Here is an 18,677-nt window from a genome sequence, read left to right on the forward strand (position 1 = left end):
CTCAAACAATTACTTTTGATTCAAAACATGATTAATCTTGGTGTTACTTGGTTATTTACAATTATGTATAATTGATCCATTTTTGCCAATTCTACAATGAAGAATGATCAACTATGACTTCCAATTGACAGAGTTAATAGATACCAATAATTGAAGCAAGTCTGTTAAATCTAGAGGCAATTCAGGATACTTTACAGCGCCAATAATTGAAGTAAGTCCATTAAATCTAGAGGAAATTCAAGATACTTCATAGCAGAAAGGATTTGAGAAAAAAATAAAGCTCTATAAACCCAAAAGTCATAATGATATCTAATATCCAACCCTGTTACTATATCACTTCCCATGTTCTTGTTCAAAAGCTTGATTTCATACTCATATGGATCCATTCCATCTTTAAAAAATTTCATGCCTCATTTGCTTTGCATCCTATAGTGTTCTCGCATCTGCTTGCTTACTGTATTGTATTAAAATTGCTAGTATGATGGAACCATATCCTACTAGAGGAATGCCAAATAAACCAACATAATGGGTCCAACCCTGCCACTTTGAAATACCCACTTGACCCTCCATACCCAATGAGCGGAATCTATCACAGAATCAAGGATTGAAATCTGTATATTTCATTAAATTAGTAAAATGATTACACAAACTATATATATACTGACTTGTACAGGTGTGGACACAAAAATAACCAACTACCAGAACTAACAACCTATCACACGTGCCAATTACAGGACTAACCAACTGTCTCACGTGTTAATACTTAAGTAAGCACCTAAACAACAAGTCATATTGTCATTGTTCTTCACTTATGTTTCTCTGCCGTTTATGCTCTGTTATAGAATCAATAGCTCTGTGAACAGTGCTTTGATCCTTTGTGTTGCTGGCTTCTACTCTACTCTTGCTATTGATCTTGGTAGCTTCATCTAAACTCTGATACTCCCCCTCAAGAGCAGCAGGTGTATGTATATTAAGCATCCCCATTTTACAAGTAAGAGTTGAAAATTGATTGTAATTCAAAGCTTTAGTGAGCAGATCGGCCAATTGACAATTTGATCTAACATGATTCAGCTTAATCACCTTCTCCAACACCTTATCCCTAACCACATGATAGTCTATCTCTATATGTTTTGTTCTCTCATGGAAGACAGGATTGGAGCCAATGTGCAATGCAGCTTGATTGTTACAGAACAACAAGGCCTCCTTTTCATGATTCACTCCAATATCCTTGAGAAGGTACAAAATCCACACTATCTCACATGTTGCCACTGCCATGGATCTGTACTCAGCCTCAGCTGAGGATCTTGATATTGTAGACTGCTTCTTGGACTTCCAAGACACCAAAGAATCACCAATGAATATGCTATAGCCAATCACTGATCTCCTAGTGTCTGGACATGTAGCCCAATCTGCATCTGCAAATCCTTTTAAGTGCAAGTCTGTTCTAGAAGAAAACATGAGTCCTTTGCCTGGTTCACCTTTCAAATACTGCAACACTCTATGTGCTGCATCCAAATGTGGTCTCCTTGGCTTGGGCATAAAATGACTGAGTTTATGGATAGCAAATGTAATGTCAGGTCTTGTGATTGTTAAGTATAAGAGCCTACCCACAAGCCTTTTGTAGTGACTGGGATCTTTAAGTTCTTCTCCTTCAAACTTGCTCAGCCTTAAATTGTGCTCCATAGGAGTTTTAGCATACTTACAGCCAAGTAGTCCAGCATCCTTGAGAAGTTCAAGAGTGTATTTCCTTTGACAAAGAGCAATTCCTTTGTTTGATCTTGCAACCTCCAAACCAAGGAAATATTTCAAATCACCCAAATCTTTAAGTTTGAACTTATCATCTAGCATGACTTTAAATCTATCCACTTCAACCTTGTCATTGTAAGCTATCAAAACATCATCTACATAAACCAAAAGAATCATGAAAATGTCACCATGCCTTTTGGTAAACAAAGAATAATCAGCCTTGGATTGAATGAAACCAAGCTGAATCAAGGTGCTTGAGAATTTGGCAAACCATTGCCTAGAAGCTTGCTTGTGGCCATAAATGGACTTATTGAGCTTACAAACAACCTCCCCCCTGGCTGTGAAATCCCTGTGGAAGAGCCATATACACCTCTTCATCCAAATCACCATGAAGAAAAGCATTATTGACATCTAATTTACTAAGAAACCAACCCTTAATGGCAGCAACAGCAAGAAGAACCTTGATAGACACCATTTTTGCTACTGGAGAGATAGTTTCAAAGTAATCAATGCCCTCATTTTGTGTGAATCCCTTAGCCACCAACCAGGCTTTATATCTCTCAATAGAACCATCAGCCTTATTCTTGATTTTGTAAACCCACTTGTAGCCAATGGATTTCTTACCATTAGGCAAGGGTGTCAAAGTCCAAGTATCATTAGCTTCAAGAGCTGCTATTTCAGTAGCCATAGCAGCTTGTCATTGGGGATCAGACACAGCTTGATAGTAAAATTAAGGTTCAACAAGAAAGGAAATAGCACATCAAAAAGTCTTATATGAGGAAGAAAGATGGTGATATGAAACATGAGAAGAAAGGGGATGAGAAGTACCTGATTGGGAAAAAGACAAAGGCTGGACAGAAGCAACTTGATTGCAATGGAACTCCTGTAAATAAGGTCTTTTAACAAATCTAATAAACCTTCTAAGAGGAATAGAATCTGCAATGGGATCAAGAGGTGCTTCTGGAACCTCATCAAGAAAGTCATCATCAATAGTATGATGAACTTGAATAATAGAATGAGGAGTAAGGGCAGGAGTGTTAGGTTTGAATAGAAGTGGATCATCATGTAAGGGAGGAACAAAAGGAGGACATGGCAAAGGTAATGAATTGAAAGGAATAGAATCATTGGAAGATGAAACATAAGGAAAAACAGACTCATGAAAAACAACATCCCTTGAGACAAAAATAGCATGAGTGTCAAGATAATAGAGTTTATAACCTTTGACATTACAAGGGTAGCCATGGAAAACACATCTTCTTGCCCTTGGTGAGAATTTGTTTCTAGTTTGGGCAATTGTAGAGGCAAAACATAGACAGTGAAAGACTTTGAGATGATTATACTCAAGAGGCTTATGAAATAAAAGCTAAAAGGGTGTTTTGTCATCCAACAAATGAGAGGGAAGTCTATTAATGAGGTAGGCAGCTATCAAAACACAATCACCCCAAAATTGCAAAGGAACTTGAGATTGAATTTGTAATGCCCTGGCAATGGAAAGTAAGTGCTGGTGTTTTCTCTTCACAACAGAATTTTGTTGTGAGGTGTAAACACAGCTATATTGATGAATAATGCCATGTGAACTAAGGAAATCAGACATGGCAAATTCTTTGGCATTGTCAGTTCTAATGGATTTAATATTTTGACTAAATTGTGTGGCAACCATAGTATAAAAGGATTGAAACAAAGGCGTAACATCAAATTTGAATTTCATTAGAAACAGCCAAGTGGCTTGGATTGCATCATCCACAATTGTCAAGAAATATTTGTAACCATCTAAAGTAGGAATTGAATAAGGTCCCCAAACATCCATATGAACTAAATCAAAAGCACAAGCACAGATTTTATTATTGAAAGGGAATGGTAATCTTTTAACCTTGGCCATAGGACAAATTTGACAAGCCTTATTACAGAAAGGTTGTAAAGAAGGAATAGTGTGACCTAAAGCTTTAAGCTTCATATTTAATAGATGTCCTAATCTTGCATGCCAAAGAAAGGAAGACGCAGAACTTGCAGAAGTTATTGCAGAGGAAGGAAGAAAAGAAGCATTGGACTTGTGATTGCTTAGGTAATCAGCAAGTGAAGAATAAGGAATGTGCTGGAGACTATCACACTGCAATAAGTACAACCCATCAACAGCCTTGCCCACCCCAATCGTTTTCCAAGATAAAAGGTCCTGGAGAAAACAATAAGTGGAGAGGAAAACAAGACAATAAGGTTGAGATAATGTGAGTGTACTAACAGATAGCATGTTAAAACTAAATGAGAAAACACAAAGAACATTAGTGAAAGTGAGTGAAGAAGAAAGAACAATAGTGCCAATATGAGTGACTTGAGCTGATTCCCTATTAAGCAAGTGAACCAAAGACTGTATAGTAGCAGTAATTGAAGTTAATAGATCAACTAAACAAACAAAGTGGTCAGTAGCTCCAGTATCCAATACCTAAGTCCACTTATCATAAGTTCTTCTATTTACCACTTATGCAGAGAAAACACTATGAAATAAGTCAATACTTGACATTGGGGTATTGGCAGACGTAGAAGATGATGCTACATTGGCCATTGAAGTATCTTTGACTAGAGCAGAAGGTACAAGGGATGAAGTGGAAGCTCCAAAACAGAGTAAAAAGCTGCTAATACTGTTCAAGAGTAAAAGCAGTCTGATGATGCATTGGTGAAGCAATTGGAGGAGCAATGGGCAACACATTTGAAGATACTTGATGAGCCATAAAGGGCTTGTTCTTAAAATAAAAGCTTGGTGGAAAACCATGCTTTTTATAGCATTTATCCACTGTGTGACTAGTCTTGCCACAATGTGTGCAAGTTGGTCTCTCCTTCCCTTTGTCAACAACACCACCAAGAAATGAACCAGGATGCTCATTGGACAACTTAGCAACTAAAACAATGGAATCAACCTAGTAAAAGAGGCATTAGGCATTGATCTTTGTGTCTCTTCTTGAATTAGCAAGGAGTAAACCTTACTAAGGGATGGAATAGGGTCCATAAGCAAGACTTGAGATCTAACTTGGGAGAAAGAATCATTCAATCCCATTAGAAATTTCATGACAAACTCTCTTACTTGTAGATCAGTAAGCCTCTTATTAATATTGCAAATGCATTTACCATAGGTGTAAGAAGGAAATGGACTAAGGTTCTGCAATTGATCCCAAAAAACCTTCAACTGGGTAAAGAAGTTAGTGATAGACATCTCACCTTGATGAAGCTCTGCTATGTCCTTTTGAAGATTGAAAACTCTAGGTCCATTTGTCTGGGCAAAGCGATTCTCAAGTCATTCCAAATTTCTAGGGTAGTATTTTCATAAATGATGCTTGCTTGGAGCTTTGGTGAGACTGAATTGGTTAGCCATGTGCCAACCATGTTGTCACATCTTATCCAAGCTTGCACATTCGAAGGAGTTGACACCCATGGTGATGAGAGAGTCAAAATCCCATCAATGAACCCTAGTTTATTCTTGGTGAGTAAAGCTCTTCTCACTGCACTAGCCCAAGCAGCATAATTTTCTCCACCTATCAATGGCTGTGTGACAAGAACTAAACTTGGATTCTCTACATGATGCAAGAACAGAGGGTCATCCATTGGAGATTCTTGTGAAGAAGAAGATGGATTCACAGATGTGGAAGCATCTGTAGAAACATTTGCATTCGTAGCAGAAGCCATAGATGGCGAATGAAGAAATAACTTCCCAAGAATGGAATTTTCTCAAGAACAGAGAAAGATTTTCTCAGGAAAATTGAGAAAGGGGAAAAAAAATTGAAATTGAAAGAAATGCAAAACCCTACAGGAATTTGGGAATTTGCTCTGATACCATATCACAGAATCAAGGATTGAAATCTGTATATTTCATTCAATTAGTAAAATGATTACACAAACTAATTGAATTTCAATTTTTACACTAAATTAACTAACTTGGCACAAAAATTTAAAAACTTATATTAGATTCGACACATGGCGCTCAATTAGATTCTAGTTGAATTTCAATTTGAAATCTATCTCAGCTTTACCTATTAACATATATATATATATATATATATCTAATACTATATATAATAGCAGAAGCCTTTAAGGAGGTGTTGCCATGTTAGGAAAGAAGGCCTCTTAAAATGCTGCCACGTTTACAATTTTTCCTTTAAAATATCATACGGTGCGTTTGGAAGACTCACTTTCAGACACCAACCCACTTATCCAAAAAAAAAAAAAAAGAGAAAAAAAGAAAACGCAAACCCTTATAAAAACGGGGGAATGGGCAGAGTGGCTGTGTGTGGGGGAAGTAAGTAGTAAGTTAGGCAATGTGCGTAAGAATTAAGAAAAATAGCTTTTCGAGTTTTAGAAACTCGAGATCTATATTAAAAATCAAGTCTCAAAGACTCGCTTTGCGAGTGTTTTGTTGGTGAAAATGCCACACAGATCTCGATTTTTTGAAACTTGAGTTCTATGTAAAATAATTTTTAGAGCGATCGCTCCTATAGTGGCGTTTTTAAGTCCTATAATGACGTTTTAAAGTCCTATAGTGGCGTTTTCCTTCAAAAAAAATTTTCCTAAGTGTCATACAGTGAGCCTATAGCTCTATAGTGATGTTTTTAAGTCCCTATAACGGCGTTTTCTGGAACTCGAGTCTATAAAACTTGATTTCTACTTTAATTTTTTTCTGCCTCGGAGCAATCCTCTTACAAAGCAAGACTTAAAAACTCGAGTTTTATCATGGAACTCGAGTTTTAGACACTCGAGATGCTAGTTTTCAATATTGTTTTGAAATGTGACAACTATCTAAATTTTTTTTATATTTATTGTTAAATGGAAAAAAAAATTTCTTATAAAAACACCAGCCGCTTATAAAAAAAAAAAAGAATTGCAAACCCAAAAACCCAAACTGTATTTCCCAATCGAAATTTAGACTCACCCTCACTTCCATCTCTTTGCTGCAACTCCAGATCAGACTAGCGTGTTCCAAACCAACAACCATATGAGAAAAGAAAATCCAAAAGGAGGCCGAAAAAAAAAAAAAAAAAAAAGAGAAACTTGAAAACCTCTATTCGTTCTCTGCAACAGTAAGAGAAAAGAAAATCCAAAAGGAGGCCGAAAAAAAAAAAAAAAAAAAAGAGAAACTTGAAAACCTCTATTCGTTCTCTGCAACAGTAAAACTGAAAATCTTTGTTCGTTCTTTGCAACAACAGGCGATTTAGAAGCAATCCCGTTCCTTCTCTTCAACAACAGACAATTCAAAAGGTAGGCATTTTTCCCCCTTTTTTTGTTTTCTATTCAATTATCATTTCTAGGGTTCTCAAAAAAATATGGGTTTAGTAGAATGTAGGTGTATTTTTTCCCCCTTTTTTTCCCATTCAATTACCATTTCAAACAGATAGATAGATAAATAAGATTTTGTTAAATATTGTTTTGCCGCACTACTCAATTAAGGTTTAAGGTTTGGCTACCTTTTCCCCTAATTTCCCATTTATTTTTACAATTTCTTAAGTTCTGTTTTGTCCGATTGTTGTATTGATTAAATTTTGTTTTTGTTTGGCAGATTTTTGTTTGGTTTGTACTTTTTTTGGTTTCCCCCTAAAACCTTCTCTGAAAATTCACATCTATTTCTCTTCTATTTTCTCCCAATTTGGGTGATTTACTAGAGGACTGCGTGGCTCTGATTCTGGGAATTGAAGTTGCCCTCGAATTATGAAGTTTTTCTTTAGAAAGCGTTTGATGATTGTACTAAGGCATTGCTCTCTCTATCTCTCTGTGTGTGTTTGTTTTCTATTTGGGTGCTAAGAAAGTGCGTGAAAATTAAAAGTTTCGAGTTTTTAGATATGGTTTTTGATTGGTTGTGATGGGGTTTTCGTTTATTATGAAATAAATACGGCCCTGTGATGGGGTTTTCGTTTATTAGGTTTTGAGAAAATGAGGGAAAGAAAATAAATAATTTAGAAATCTTAGATTTTGTTTTAATTAATTGAGAAGGGAATAAAATTATTTGGTTTTGTTGTGATAAAGTTTTGGTACCTCCCTGATATGGTTCTCTGGCTTATTTCCTGTTTGGATTATTCATATTATACGATTTTCTTGATATGGATCTATTTTTGATGGATTTGTTGAAAAATTGGCTTTATGCAGAGAGTTGCTGCATAAAAGAACGTGTGGTGTTTGTTTGTCCATTGCTTCAAAAGGGTTAGCGATCACCGGGATAGATGATTGAAGATATTGGAATCATATCCCAATTGAAGAACCTAGGTGAGATTCGTTCAATTTTTTAACCCTCTTTTTTTTTGTTTTTATGTATTGATTTTTTTAATGGAAATGGAAGAAAAATTGTATTTTTCTTGCCATGTATGTTTTATATGGACAATTGAAATTGTGTGATGCTATCATACTTGCAAGTGGTTTCATAAATCATAATAACTTTATTAGCAAGTTTTCTTAAATGATAAATACGGGTCATTTGAAGGATGTGGTCATTTCGAAGGATATTCAATACCATTGAGTTTGTTTGGAAGATCTTAATGTTTAAGGCAGTTCTTATTGGTAATAAAATGACCATCATATTATTGAACTTGAAGTTATGTTGTATTTGAGTTGGACTAACACATTTGATCCTTTAAAAACTAATTGCTATGAGAAGAATCATGACAAGCCTGAAAATCCTCCCTTCAAACTTTCCATTTTTCCTTTTCTTACATTGTTGTTGTGCTGATCTAAAAGTAGGCATTTGTAGTCTTTCAATTGCTATAAAAAGTATGAGGAAAATTATTAAAATATAACAAGATGCTAACTTTTGTTTTTTGCTTGACTTTGTGATTCATTAGATTGATTAGAAAAGCTTTGAGAAATTAAAAAGCTTTTGTTGGTTTTTGAAGTGGTGCTTCAGTTTCTCAACAGTTCTTGGTGGAACATATGCTTGGACAGGGAACCATATACTTTAGCATGGTTGGTTAAAAAGGTCGGTTTAACCTCTCCATATCATCGGAATATGATAAGAAGTTTTAACTGGTTGGATAAAAGCCTACAGGTGAGATATAAGGAAAAATCTATTGGTTTTTTATGGTAATAAAGGTACTGACAAAGAAAATTTCATGGATTTGCAGGATACTTCCACAAACCCTTGGTGCAGCAAGGTTGCTAGAGGCATCATTAATATCGGGAATCCTATCTTCCATGCGTTAGATAAGGGACTAAAGAGCAAAATAAGAAGGGTGTCTTAGGCTTGCCTAACAGCCATTGCATGGGTTGGATGTGAAATAACAAAGTGCCCAAATAGTATAAGATATTTTGCATGTGAGATCTTACTAAATGAAACTGAGAAATTTTTGCATCCTGGATCAGAGCTTGAAGGCAGGCTTCTAGCATGTCTTTGCATCTATAACGATTCTTTTGGCAAAGGTAATGCCTTTTACGTAAACATCTCTATGTAATAATCATTTTGCAGTATCACAAATCACAAAAGATTTAAGATTCATCTCTATTATATATGCAAATGATCATTGACATGAAACAAATATTCAATTAGCAGTTAGGACAATTCATGAAATTTTATGTTGGGTTTATGCAAAAAAACTACACCATTTCCATTTGTCTTCATAGCACTTTCTTTGAGAATTATAGAGAGTTATTTTCCACATTACGTGAGAATTACATTTTGCTTATCACCAAAGGAACAACCCTATCATTCTGTTAGATTCTGTATAGCATATATATCATATGCTATGGAAGCCAAAATGGAATAATTTTATCCCCAATGTCCAAATACCCTGAATGAGAAAATTATGTTGAAATACTGTCTTGAACTAAGCTTTTAACTTAATAGATGTTGGATTCTCTCCAATAATCGGCTTCAAGGACACATGCCCCTTAATAGACTAAAGTTGACTCTTCTCAAAAATTTTGTATTTACAATGATATATTTTCCCCCACATGTTAATGCAAATTAGTCATCCTTGACTTATAAGACCTTTGGCTACTATTTGAGAAGAGCTACTAAATTAAATTAAAAGGTCAAGAAAACTTAACTTTCCCTATGTATCTACTATTTATTTTGTAACTCTTGAAGCATATGGGAATTCTAAGTGTTTTTGTGCTCTCAATCAGCAAATAGCTTGAAATACTTTTTGAAAACAGACAAATTCAGGACTGAGTGAGTGCAGGTGCTATTGGTGACCTTCAAAGTCTATTAATCAGTACAAGAAGTGTTGGCTTTAATAGGATTGATCCCAAAATTCTTTGTCAAGTCAGGTACTATGCAAATATTACATCAAACTGCTAGGATGAACTTTTCACTTTACATTATATTTACAGTTGAATTTTCAAGGTACTTCTATAGTCTATGCAAGAAGGACTACATGCTTTTTATTAGTATCATGCATCTTGGAAATGTTTATTTTGTTAGTGAAAAAAAGGGCTTAGACGAAACCAAAGATTTTCTCATCCACTCTCATGCACATTAAATTAAGCGAGTTTTATTTAGATTGGGAGATGATGAGATATTCTTGAGATTGGTTTTTATTTTTATAATTAAAGTTGTCTTATCAAAGTTAGTGCTAAATTTGATGTCTACATCTCTTTGATTTTTTTCCTTTTTAAACTTAGGTTCATGGGTTCAATTTCTTTAGCTAAAGAAGTATTAAGACGAAGGATGTGAAACGGACAACAATCTTGCTTCCAAGGAAGGATGATCACACCATTCTTTTTAGCTGGATTTTTTTGTTTTCAATTGCTAGAAATATTTCTCTCCATCATAGTGGATGTTACAATTTTAGTTGTTTAGAATAGGCTTAAAAGAAAATCTATTTGTAAGACAACACTTATTTTTATGGATAGCATACTTAGTGTTATATACATTTTAAATTTGAAATTCATACAAAGTGTTATTTTTTAAAATTTATAAATTTAATTGCATTAGCTACATACTTAATTAAATTTATTTAAGTAAGACTTTTGAAACAAAATGTTTCTCCAAATATTTACCTAAAATTATTTGAATATATTTGCTTTCTCGGATTCTAATTATTTTTATGTACAAAAATTTATTTGTAGACTCTTACAAAATTTTCATTTTATTTTTATTTTGTTGAAAATAAATATACTTTTTTTTTCCAAGAACCCAAAAATACATGTACATATGTAATTTCCGTGCATTTGCACGGGTTTAAAAGCTAGTTTAGATTAATAGACAAAACTTAGAGAAAATCTAATTAAATTTTATAATTGAAGTCTAATTTTGTGCCATGTGTCATAAATTATTTACTTTTAGAGAGTTTAATTATTTCTTAATTTTGGAGTAAAATGAGAGACCACATCATAAATATTCATCTAAGTGAATTATTGAGTATAAAACCCAAAGAGTTTAGAATTAATGAACTGTAAAAAAAGAAGAAAAAAAAAATACTTCACAATTCAAAAATTAAGAAAAAAAAAAATATAAACAATTTACACTTTGTACCTAATAATATTCTTACAATAATTTTTAAAGAACTAACAAAATATAAGAATAACTATCAATAGTATTTAAATCATATATGTAGGAATTATACTATGTGTCTTAATGTTTATCTTTTAAATTTATCCATAGATATGCATAGGGTTGTTGAGGGTCATTTTTGTAAAGCCAGCCCAACCCGGCGACGCAGGCAATAAGAGTGGCAGGCATGGAATAAGACTGTTAGGCCCAAGCGGCAGAAAAGGTAGGACACAGGCCCATAACATGAATAAATGGGTCTTGGGGAAGTAAATGGGCCCAAAGGGCCCGGAAAGAGAGAAATGACACCCATGGGCAATGTATGTTATGAAAAAGCAAGAATGGGCCGCGACAGGCCCAAGGCAATGTAAACAAAGAAAGTAGGGGTTGATGGTAAGCCCATGAACCCCAAGGATGAGTATGAAGAGATTGGGCCGGGGAAGCCCAATAAAGTTAGTAAAAGCCCATGGGAAAGCAAAGTCAGTAAATGGGCCGAGGAAGCCCAAGGAAAGTAAAAGGGCCGCAGGCCCATAGGGAAAGGGACAATGGAGCCCATGAGTAAGAACACCAGTAGGCTCTCTTAAGCCACTGCAGGAAAGAAAGGAACGGTAGGCCTGAAAAGAGGCCTAGCAGGAACAAAAAATCACCAAGGTAAGAAAGGCTGAGTAACACGGTGGGGAGCTAAGGCAATTAAAGAATTGGGCTGAAGAGAACACAAAGCCCAGTACTCGGTAAAGTCCAGACCCTATGGGGTGGAGTAAAAGCTTGGGAAAAGCCAAGGACGAGTGACTGGCAATGCAAGCAAAAATGTCCAGAACACGGCAGATACATGGACAGCAGGCAGACTTCGGACGTGAACCACGCGCAAGGTCCAGGCACCACTAGCCTGTACCCAGCCAATACAGGACATGGTGGGGTCATGGGTCAGAGGTAAGAGGGCATAGTTTGGGGGTGGGGAGAGGGGAAGGCCTGTTTTGAGGTCCCTGCTCAGACTCTTTTGGGGAATACGTCCTGCTGGGATGGCATATCACCCAAAAGAGGCAAGGCTGAGTGGGGACCAATAGGTGCATGCCATGAGGGATAAGAGAGAGAAACATCACCATGGCAGGACAAGGTGCCGCGACGGACTAACAGACAAGACGTTGTCTGTGTCTGTGACAGAAGGACTCGCAGACAGCAGTAAGGGTCTGCGAGTGCGCCCAGACCAGACGAAAAACGGTTAGAGGGTAGAATAGTAAAAAAATCAATCTCGGCAAGCACTATAAAAGGGCGCCTCTGCCATGTGCAAAAACAACAAGCACGAGAGCAATACAACGCAACTTAAAAAAAAAAAAAAAATACTCTGTAACTTGCTTAGAAAAACAAAGGAGGATAACACTAAAAAAACGACCAAAGTGGAAATTACTAAGAAAGGACTAGAAAAGAAAGAGAGAAAGAGAGGAAAAAAAGGAGCAGGTGAGAGTGGCATGCACCGATAGGCCCCTTCCCTTCTCTCCATCTCGAATCCCTGCTCTCTTCTACAGTTATTTTGAGAAGTGTCCATTCAGGTCCGCCTCCCTCAAACCTATTAACTTCCGTAGCAGGAATCCCGTTTTCTTTCCTCGGAGGTTAATGGCGTTGAGAAGGGGCGTTCTTTCTCTTTGGCCTTACTCCTGCGGACCGAACTGAATTTATTTACATAAACTATGGATTAAATCTTTATTACCATTTGCTCTTACTATTTATTTGTCAAAGATTGCTAAATGTTATTGTAGTTTGGTCATTTCTTATTAAAAGAACTATCTGGTCATTCCAGAACATATAATTTTGTTTTATCAGTTGTATCCGCCTGCCGCAAGCTCTCCTCTGGAAGAGCTCAGTCTGCGGTAAGTACCTTCCTGGCAGACGAGGCATAGTTCGCACACAAACCGGCCAAGTTGAGTTCCAGTTGGCCCGGTCTCGACTCCTGCAACCCAGAACACTTGGGCCTACATTCACAAAGGGCCAGCCCGGCCCAACATAGCAAAAAATACCCCCACATTAAAATGGCGACTCCACTGGGGAGTTGAGAGATAGTTCAGGGATAAGAACCCTCGCAAACAAATGCCTCCAAAGTCCAGAACTATGCGCAACATGAGTGTTGTACCCTCACAAGCAGAGTCCAGGCCAACAATGCCTTGCCAACCACAACCTAATCAGGCAGAAGGTGCTAACGAGATGGAGGCTGGACCCCAACCTCCTCCGAGGATCCCCGCATACAATCCCAACACCTTCATTGAAGTATTGCAGGCCTTACAGCACTCACAACAGCAAATGATGGAAGAAATTTGTCAACTAAAGATGGATAAGACAAAAGAAAAAAGAAGCCAGCATGATCCAAAACATGGGGCAGAAGAGACACTAGTAGGTGGTGTCCCACAGAATTCGGATCAACGTTTTATTACTATGGCAGAAGTAGCAACTCTTCTAGAGCAAGAGAGAGCCAGAGGGCCAAAGGAGAGATTTTACGCACGTAGACCCCCATACCTGCTAAGGGTGCTTAGTAAACCATATCCCGAGAGGTATGAACCGCGAGTATTCGCACAATATGACGGCATAAAGGGAAGTGCTGTTGAGCATGTAAGTAAGTTCATTGATACGCTTGGCCCTTATGCTGCAGACGAAGACTTATGTCTTCAAGAGTTTTCTAAGTCATTGTGTAACCGGGCTTATACCTGGTACATTGGCTTGAAGCCAGGATCGATCCCAACATGGGATGATATGGTGGATGTATTTTGTACCAAGTACTTTCACGAAGAAGAAACGGTGACGCTTGCAACATTGCAAGCGACTAAACAAAGAAATTGTGAAAACTTGATGGAGTACATCAAGAGATTTAGGGACATAGCACTCAACTACTATGACCACTATGAGGAAAGGACGCTGGTAGAGATGTGCATGATGAATATGATCAGGGAATACAGGGCAGTCCTTGAAAACCTTGAAATCTCCCAGTTCGCGCAGCTGTTACAAAAGGCAAGAAAAACTGCCCAGTCCGTAAAGCCAACCACGAATAAAAGAAGTGCCCCGCAAGCCATAGCGATATCCACCAGTGAGCGGAGAAGGAAAATTGACGGGAAAGAATACGATACTCCCCCGCCAATACCATGCATCGCGAAGGAGCTAGACGTACTACTAGACAAATGGATAGCGGATGGCGTTTTCAAACCTAACCAGGTTGTTAGGGAGCCCACCGAGGAAGAAAGGAGGGACCCACATTTTTGTCGTTTACACAACTATATCCAACATGCCACCGCAGAGTGTTGGGCACTTCGCAGACTAGTGCACCGCAGGATAAAAGAAGGAACTTTAGAATTGTCCCAACAGGAAGTCCAAAGAAACTCACTCCCGAACCATAAAAGGAAGGGTGTAGCAGCAGTGGTAATTTGTGCTGACCTAGGAGAGGACGAAGAAGAAAACATGGCTTTGCCTGTGGCGGCCATTACCACTCTACAACAGAGTTCCAAGTTCAGAAATTTGTTTGATCAGCTGGGACTCTCAACAAAGGAAAGAAAGGTAGCCACAGAGGCCCTGGTGAGCATCACCTCTGGTGCAGGAGTAGAATGCCTGTCGGCAGAAATATCAAATGAAAGGGCTCTCTTGCAAGAGTCAACCGAAATCACCTTCAGTGATGAAGATATGGAAGTGGGGTATCCAGACCACATGAGACCTTTGTACTTGGCGGTATCCATAAATCAAATCCCCATAAAGAGAGCTTTAGTAGATACAGGTGCTTCAGTGAACCTCATTCCATTGAGCACTCTGCAGGTAGCAGGAATTTCAGAAAGAAAGATCCAACGGTGTTCGATGGAAGTGACAGGATTCGGTGGGAGAGGAGAGTACACCGCAGGCCATATCCAGTTGTGGTTAAAAGTGGGACCCATAGCTTCTCTAGCTCGGTTCCACGTGGTAAAAATGGAAGTATCATACCACGTGCTCTTGGGACAACCATGGTTACATAAACACAAATTAGTTCCATCCACCTACCACCAATGTGTGAAAGGACGGATGAACGGTAGGATGGTGCGCATAGCAGCGCATCACTCACCATTTGAGCAGGCAGAAGCTCACCTAGTAGAAACCATGTTTTACGATCAATAGGTGCCATCCGGGGAAAATTCAGTGTCAAGGCCATAAGGTACCTTCGTGCCTAAATGGAGAGACATCTAAGACGATCCCGAGCCTGACCTGAGGGAGTTGCTGGCCAGAAAAAGGAAGAGGAAGGAAGTGCCAACCGCGAACTCAGAGGATACACCTCACTGTGTCAGGATTCGAGGTCCGGACGGTAGGATTGTGTATAAGTTATGAAGGGGCGCGGGGCCCACGAGTGAAATGCAAAAGGGCCCCACCCATGAACGGCAGCACGAGGACTCGAGGTGTTGCATGGTTCAAGAGAAGCTAGAGGAAGAAAGTAGTGAAAAAGAGAATGAGAAAGTTGCGACAGAAAAAGAAGCACAGGTTGCGACAGAAGAAGAAATGGAGGAAGTTGACTTGGGATCTGTTTCACAGGGACCAAGACCTATCTTAATTAGCGCAAATTTGACAAAGAGGGAAAAAACAGAGCTGATGTTGCTCTTAAAAGAATTCAAGGACGTCTTCGCATGGGAATACAATGAAATGTCGGGGTTAGACCCTGAGCTAGTTGCACACACGTTGAATGTAGATCTAGAGGCCAGGCCAATAGCCCAGCCTGCCAGGACATTCCACATGGAAATAGAAGGGCAAATAATCGAAGAAGTGCAGAAATTGCTTGCCGCAGGATTCATCAAACTTATCCAACACCCCCGATGGCTGTCCAACATCGTGCCCGTGAAGAAGAAGAACGGCCAGATAAGGTGTTGTGTAGATTTTAGAAATCTCAACAAGGCCTGTCCAAAGGATGAGTTTCCTCTGCCAAATATGGACTTACTAATAGATTCTGCGGCAGGCAGTGCCATGTTTTCGTTTATGGATGGTTTCAGCGGGTATAACCAAATTAGGATGGCTCTAAAAGATGTAGAGAAAACCACTTTCAGAACACCCATGGGCAACTTTAATTACACTGTAATACCCTTTGGGTTGAAAAATGCGGGTGCCACTTATCAGAGAGCAATGACGGCCATATTTCATGACATGATGCATCGTAAGCTAGAGGATTACGTAGACGACATAGTAGTAAAGTCAAGGAAAAGAGAAGAACACTTCCAAGTATTGAGAAGAGTATTCGAGAGGTGCAGAGCCTTCAAACTAAGAATGAACCCTCTCAAATGCGCATTTGGAGTGTCCTCTGGGAAGTTCCTAGGCTTCTTAGTTTATAGCAGGGGAATAGATGTAAACCCAGCCAAAGCCACGGCCATTGCGACCATGAAACCTCCAAGAATGGTAAAAGAGTTAAAGAGCTTCTTGGGGAAAGTCTCGTACATCCGAAGATTCATCCTCGGGTTGGCATCAATCACCTTGGCTTTCACCAAGCTGCTCAGAAAAGGGTAGGATTTCGAGTGGGGGGAATTGCAGCAGGCAGCCTTCAAAAGACTACAGCGGATCATGATGAACCTCCCCACGGTGCAGGCCCCAATTCACAAGAAGCCATTGTTGCTCTACTTAGCCAACAATTCATATGCCATTGGTGCGTTGATCGCCCAAGAGGACGGAGATGGCGCTGAGCAGCCAGTATACTATATCAGCCGCACCTTGAAAGACGCAGAAACTCGTTACCCGAGGGCAGAGGGGGCATGCTTAGCCATAGTATATGCTTCATAGAGGTTGCGCCATTATTTCTTGGCCTACGAAGTATGGCTGATGACCGAGTCCCATGCCATCAAAGCTTTGCTGCAGCAGCCGATCCTCTCTGGTAGGATATCCCAATGGTTACTACAATTGTCGTAATATGATTTAAGAATGGGGACACCAGGGCAGTAAAAAGCCAAGCCATAGCGGACTTATTGGCGCAATTTCCAAGCAAGGAAGACTTCGCACTGGATGATGAGGTTCCGAGGGAGGTAGCCATGGCAGAGGAAGTCGGAGAGCAATGGGTGATGAAATTCGATGGGTCTTCTACCGCCCAATCTCGAGGGGTGGGGGTAGTTTTGTACCACGAAGAAGAAAAGGCAGTGGCACTGTCGTTCAAACTAGAATTCCCCTGTTCAAACAACACCGCAGAATACGAGGCCTACCTAACCGAGCTGGCCAAGGCTCTCGAAATGGAAGTCAAACACTTGAGGGTATTAGGCGATTCAAATTTGGTGGTATGCCAGGCCAACGGAAGCTTCTCCTTGAAAGAGCCTAGCCTAGCCCCGTACAGAGCAATGGCCCAAAAAATGGAGGAAAAATTCTCAACTTTTGAAATAGAGCATGCTCCTAGGAATGAAAATTGATTTGCGGACGCGTTAGCCGCGCTAGGATCTCAGATAATGTTCGAAGGAGATGGTACCAAGATAGAGGTCAGCAAAAGGAGAGAATCGATAATTGACACGTTGAGGGAAAAATTCCAAGAGGAACGGTGCTACAAAGACTGGCGGATTCCCATAAAGAAAGCCTTAATGAATGAGGATGATGTCGCAGGACTGAAAGTGCTAAAAGACTACGCGCTAGTAAAAGGGGAATTGTACCGCAGGATGCCGGGTGGGGTCTTGGCCAGATGTGTGAGACCAGAGGAGGCCCAGAGAAAGTTGAAAGAAGTACATGACAAGACTTGCGGATCCTGCGGAGAGGTCAGCCTTTACCGCAGACTCCAAAGGGCAGCCTTTTATTGGCCAAACATGGGCAAAGATGCAGATCAAGCCTAAACTCAGTGTGGGGCTTGCCAACTTGCGGCAGACAGAGAAGAAAGTTATGTTGTGTCCACCTACGGAGACTGGAGAAGCCCCTTTATCCAGTACCTAACAGAAGGCATGCTGTCATAGAAGCACAGTGAGAAATATAAACTCAAGAGGTTGGCAACACGCTACTTCATGCACAATATGATCCTCTTTAAGAAAGGGTATAATGGGGACCCTTTAAGGTGCCTGGGTCCTGAAGAAGCAGAAAAAATGGTGAAAGAAGTGCACTCAGGAGAATGCGGGGAACACTAGGGGAAGAAAAGGCTTTACAGGTGCCTGCTACAAATAGGCTACTACTGGCCTGCCATGAAGAAGGATACGGCAGAATTTGTAAAGAAGTGCCACAATTGCCAAGTGCAAGCCAACTTAATTCACACCCATCCGCAGAATTTGCATAGCATGGTAACCCCATGGCCCTTCCACACTTAGGGGCTTGATTTAGTAGGACCGGTTAACCCACCGTCACGAGGATATATATGGATATTGGTGGCTACAGAGTATTTTACTAAATGGGCAGAGGCAGTACCGCTTCGCAAGGCCACCGGAGGAGCGGTGACAAACTTTATTAAAGAAAACATAATCGTGAGGTTCGGGGTACCCCACAGAATCATCAGTGACAATGGCACACCTTTTGTCAACAGTGAAGTAAGGAAGATGTTAGA

At 39.3% G+C, this 18,677-nt stretch overlaps 2 protein-coding genes and 1 long non-coding RNA gene across 5 annotated transcripts; 2 read left to right on the forward strand and 1 right to left on the reverse strand.

Annotated features, from left to right (window-relative positions):
• Positions 1 to 3,109: 3,109 nt before the first annotated feature.
• Positions 3,110 to 5,418, reverse strand: LOC111996308 (uncharacterized). Its single transcript, XM_024028266.1, has 5 exons — positions 5,116 to 5,418; positions 4,820 to 5,008; positions 4,381 to 4,655; positions 4,022 to 4,085; positions 3,110 to 3,916 (listed from the first exon to the last, which is right to left on the reverse strand). The coding sequence occupies exons 1-5, from the start codon at positions 5,416 to 5,418 to the stop codon at positions 3,110 to 3,112; spliced, it is 1,638 nt and encodes a 545-aa protein (XP_023884034.1).
• Positions 5,419 to 6,880: 1,462 nt separating this feature from the next.
• On the forward strand, positions 6,881 to 10,570 carry LOC136064095 (uncharacterized). 3 transcript variants are annotated; one of them, XR_010625743.1, is made up of 5 exons: positions 6,881 to 6,984; positions 7,867 to 7,983; positions 8,556 to 8,758; positions 8,835 to 9,129; positions 10,333 to 10,570. It is a non-coding gene; the product is annotated as an uncharacterized LOC136064095 (long non-coding RNA). The 3 variants fall into 3 exon arrangements; XR_010625744.1 differs by having other exon boundaries at positions 8,556 to 9,978; XR_010625742.1 differs by having other exon boundaries at positions 8,556 to 9,129.
• Positions 10,571 to 13,282: 2,712 nt separating this feature from the next.
• On the forward strand, positions 13,283 to 15,319 carry LOC111996307 (uncharacterized). The gene has a single exon (XM_024028265.1). The coding sequence runs from the start codon at positions 13,283 to 13,285 to the stop codon at positions 15,317 to 15,319; it is 2,037 nt and encodes a 678-aa protein (XP_023884033.1).
• The last annotated feature ends 3,358 nt before the right edge of the window (positions 15,320 to 18,677 follow it).

Source organism: Quercus suber, unplaced genomic scaffold (genome assembly GCF_002906115.3).
Source record: "Quercus suber isolate HL8 unplaced genomic scaffold, Cork oak 2.0 scaffold_623, whole genome shotgun sequence".
Taxonomy (NCBI): Eukaryota; Viridiplantae; Streptophyta; class Magnoliopsida; order Fagales; family Fagaceae; genus Quercus; species Quercus suber.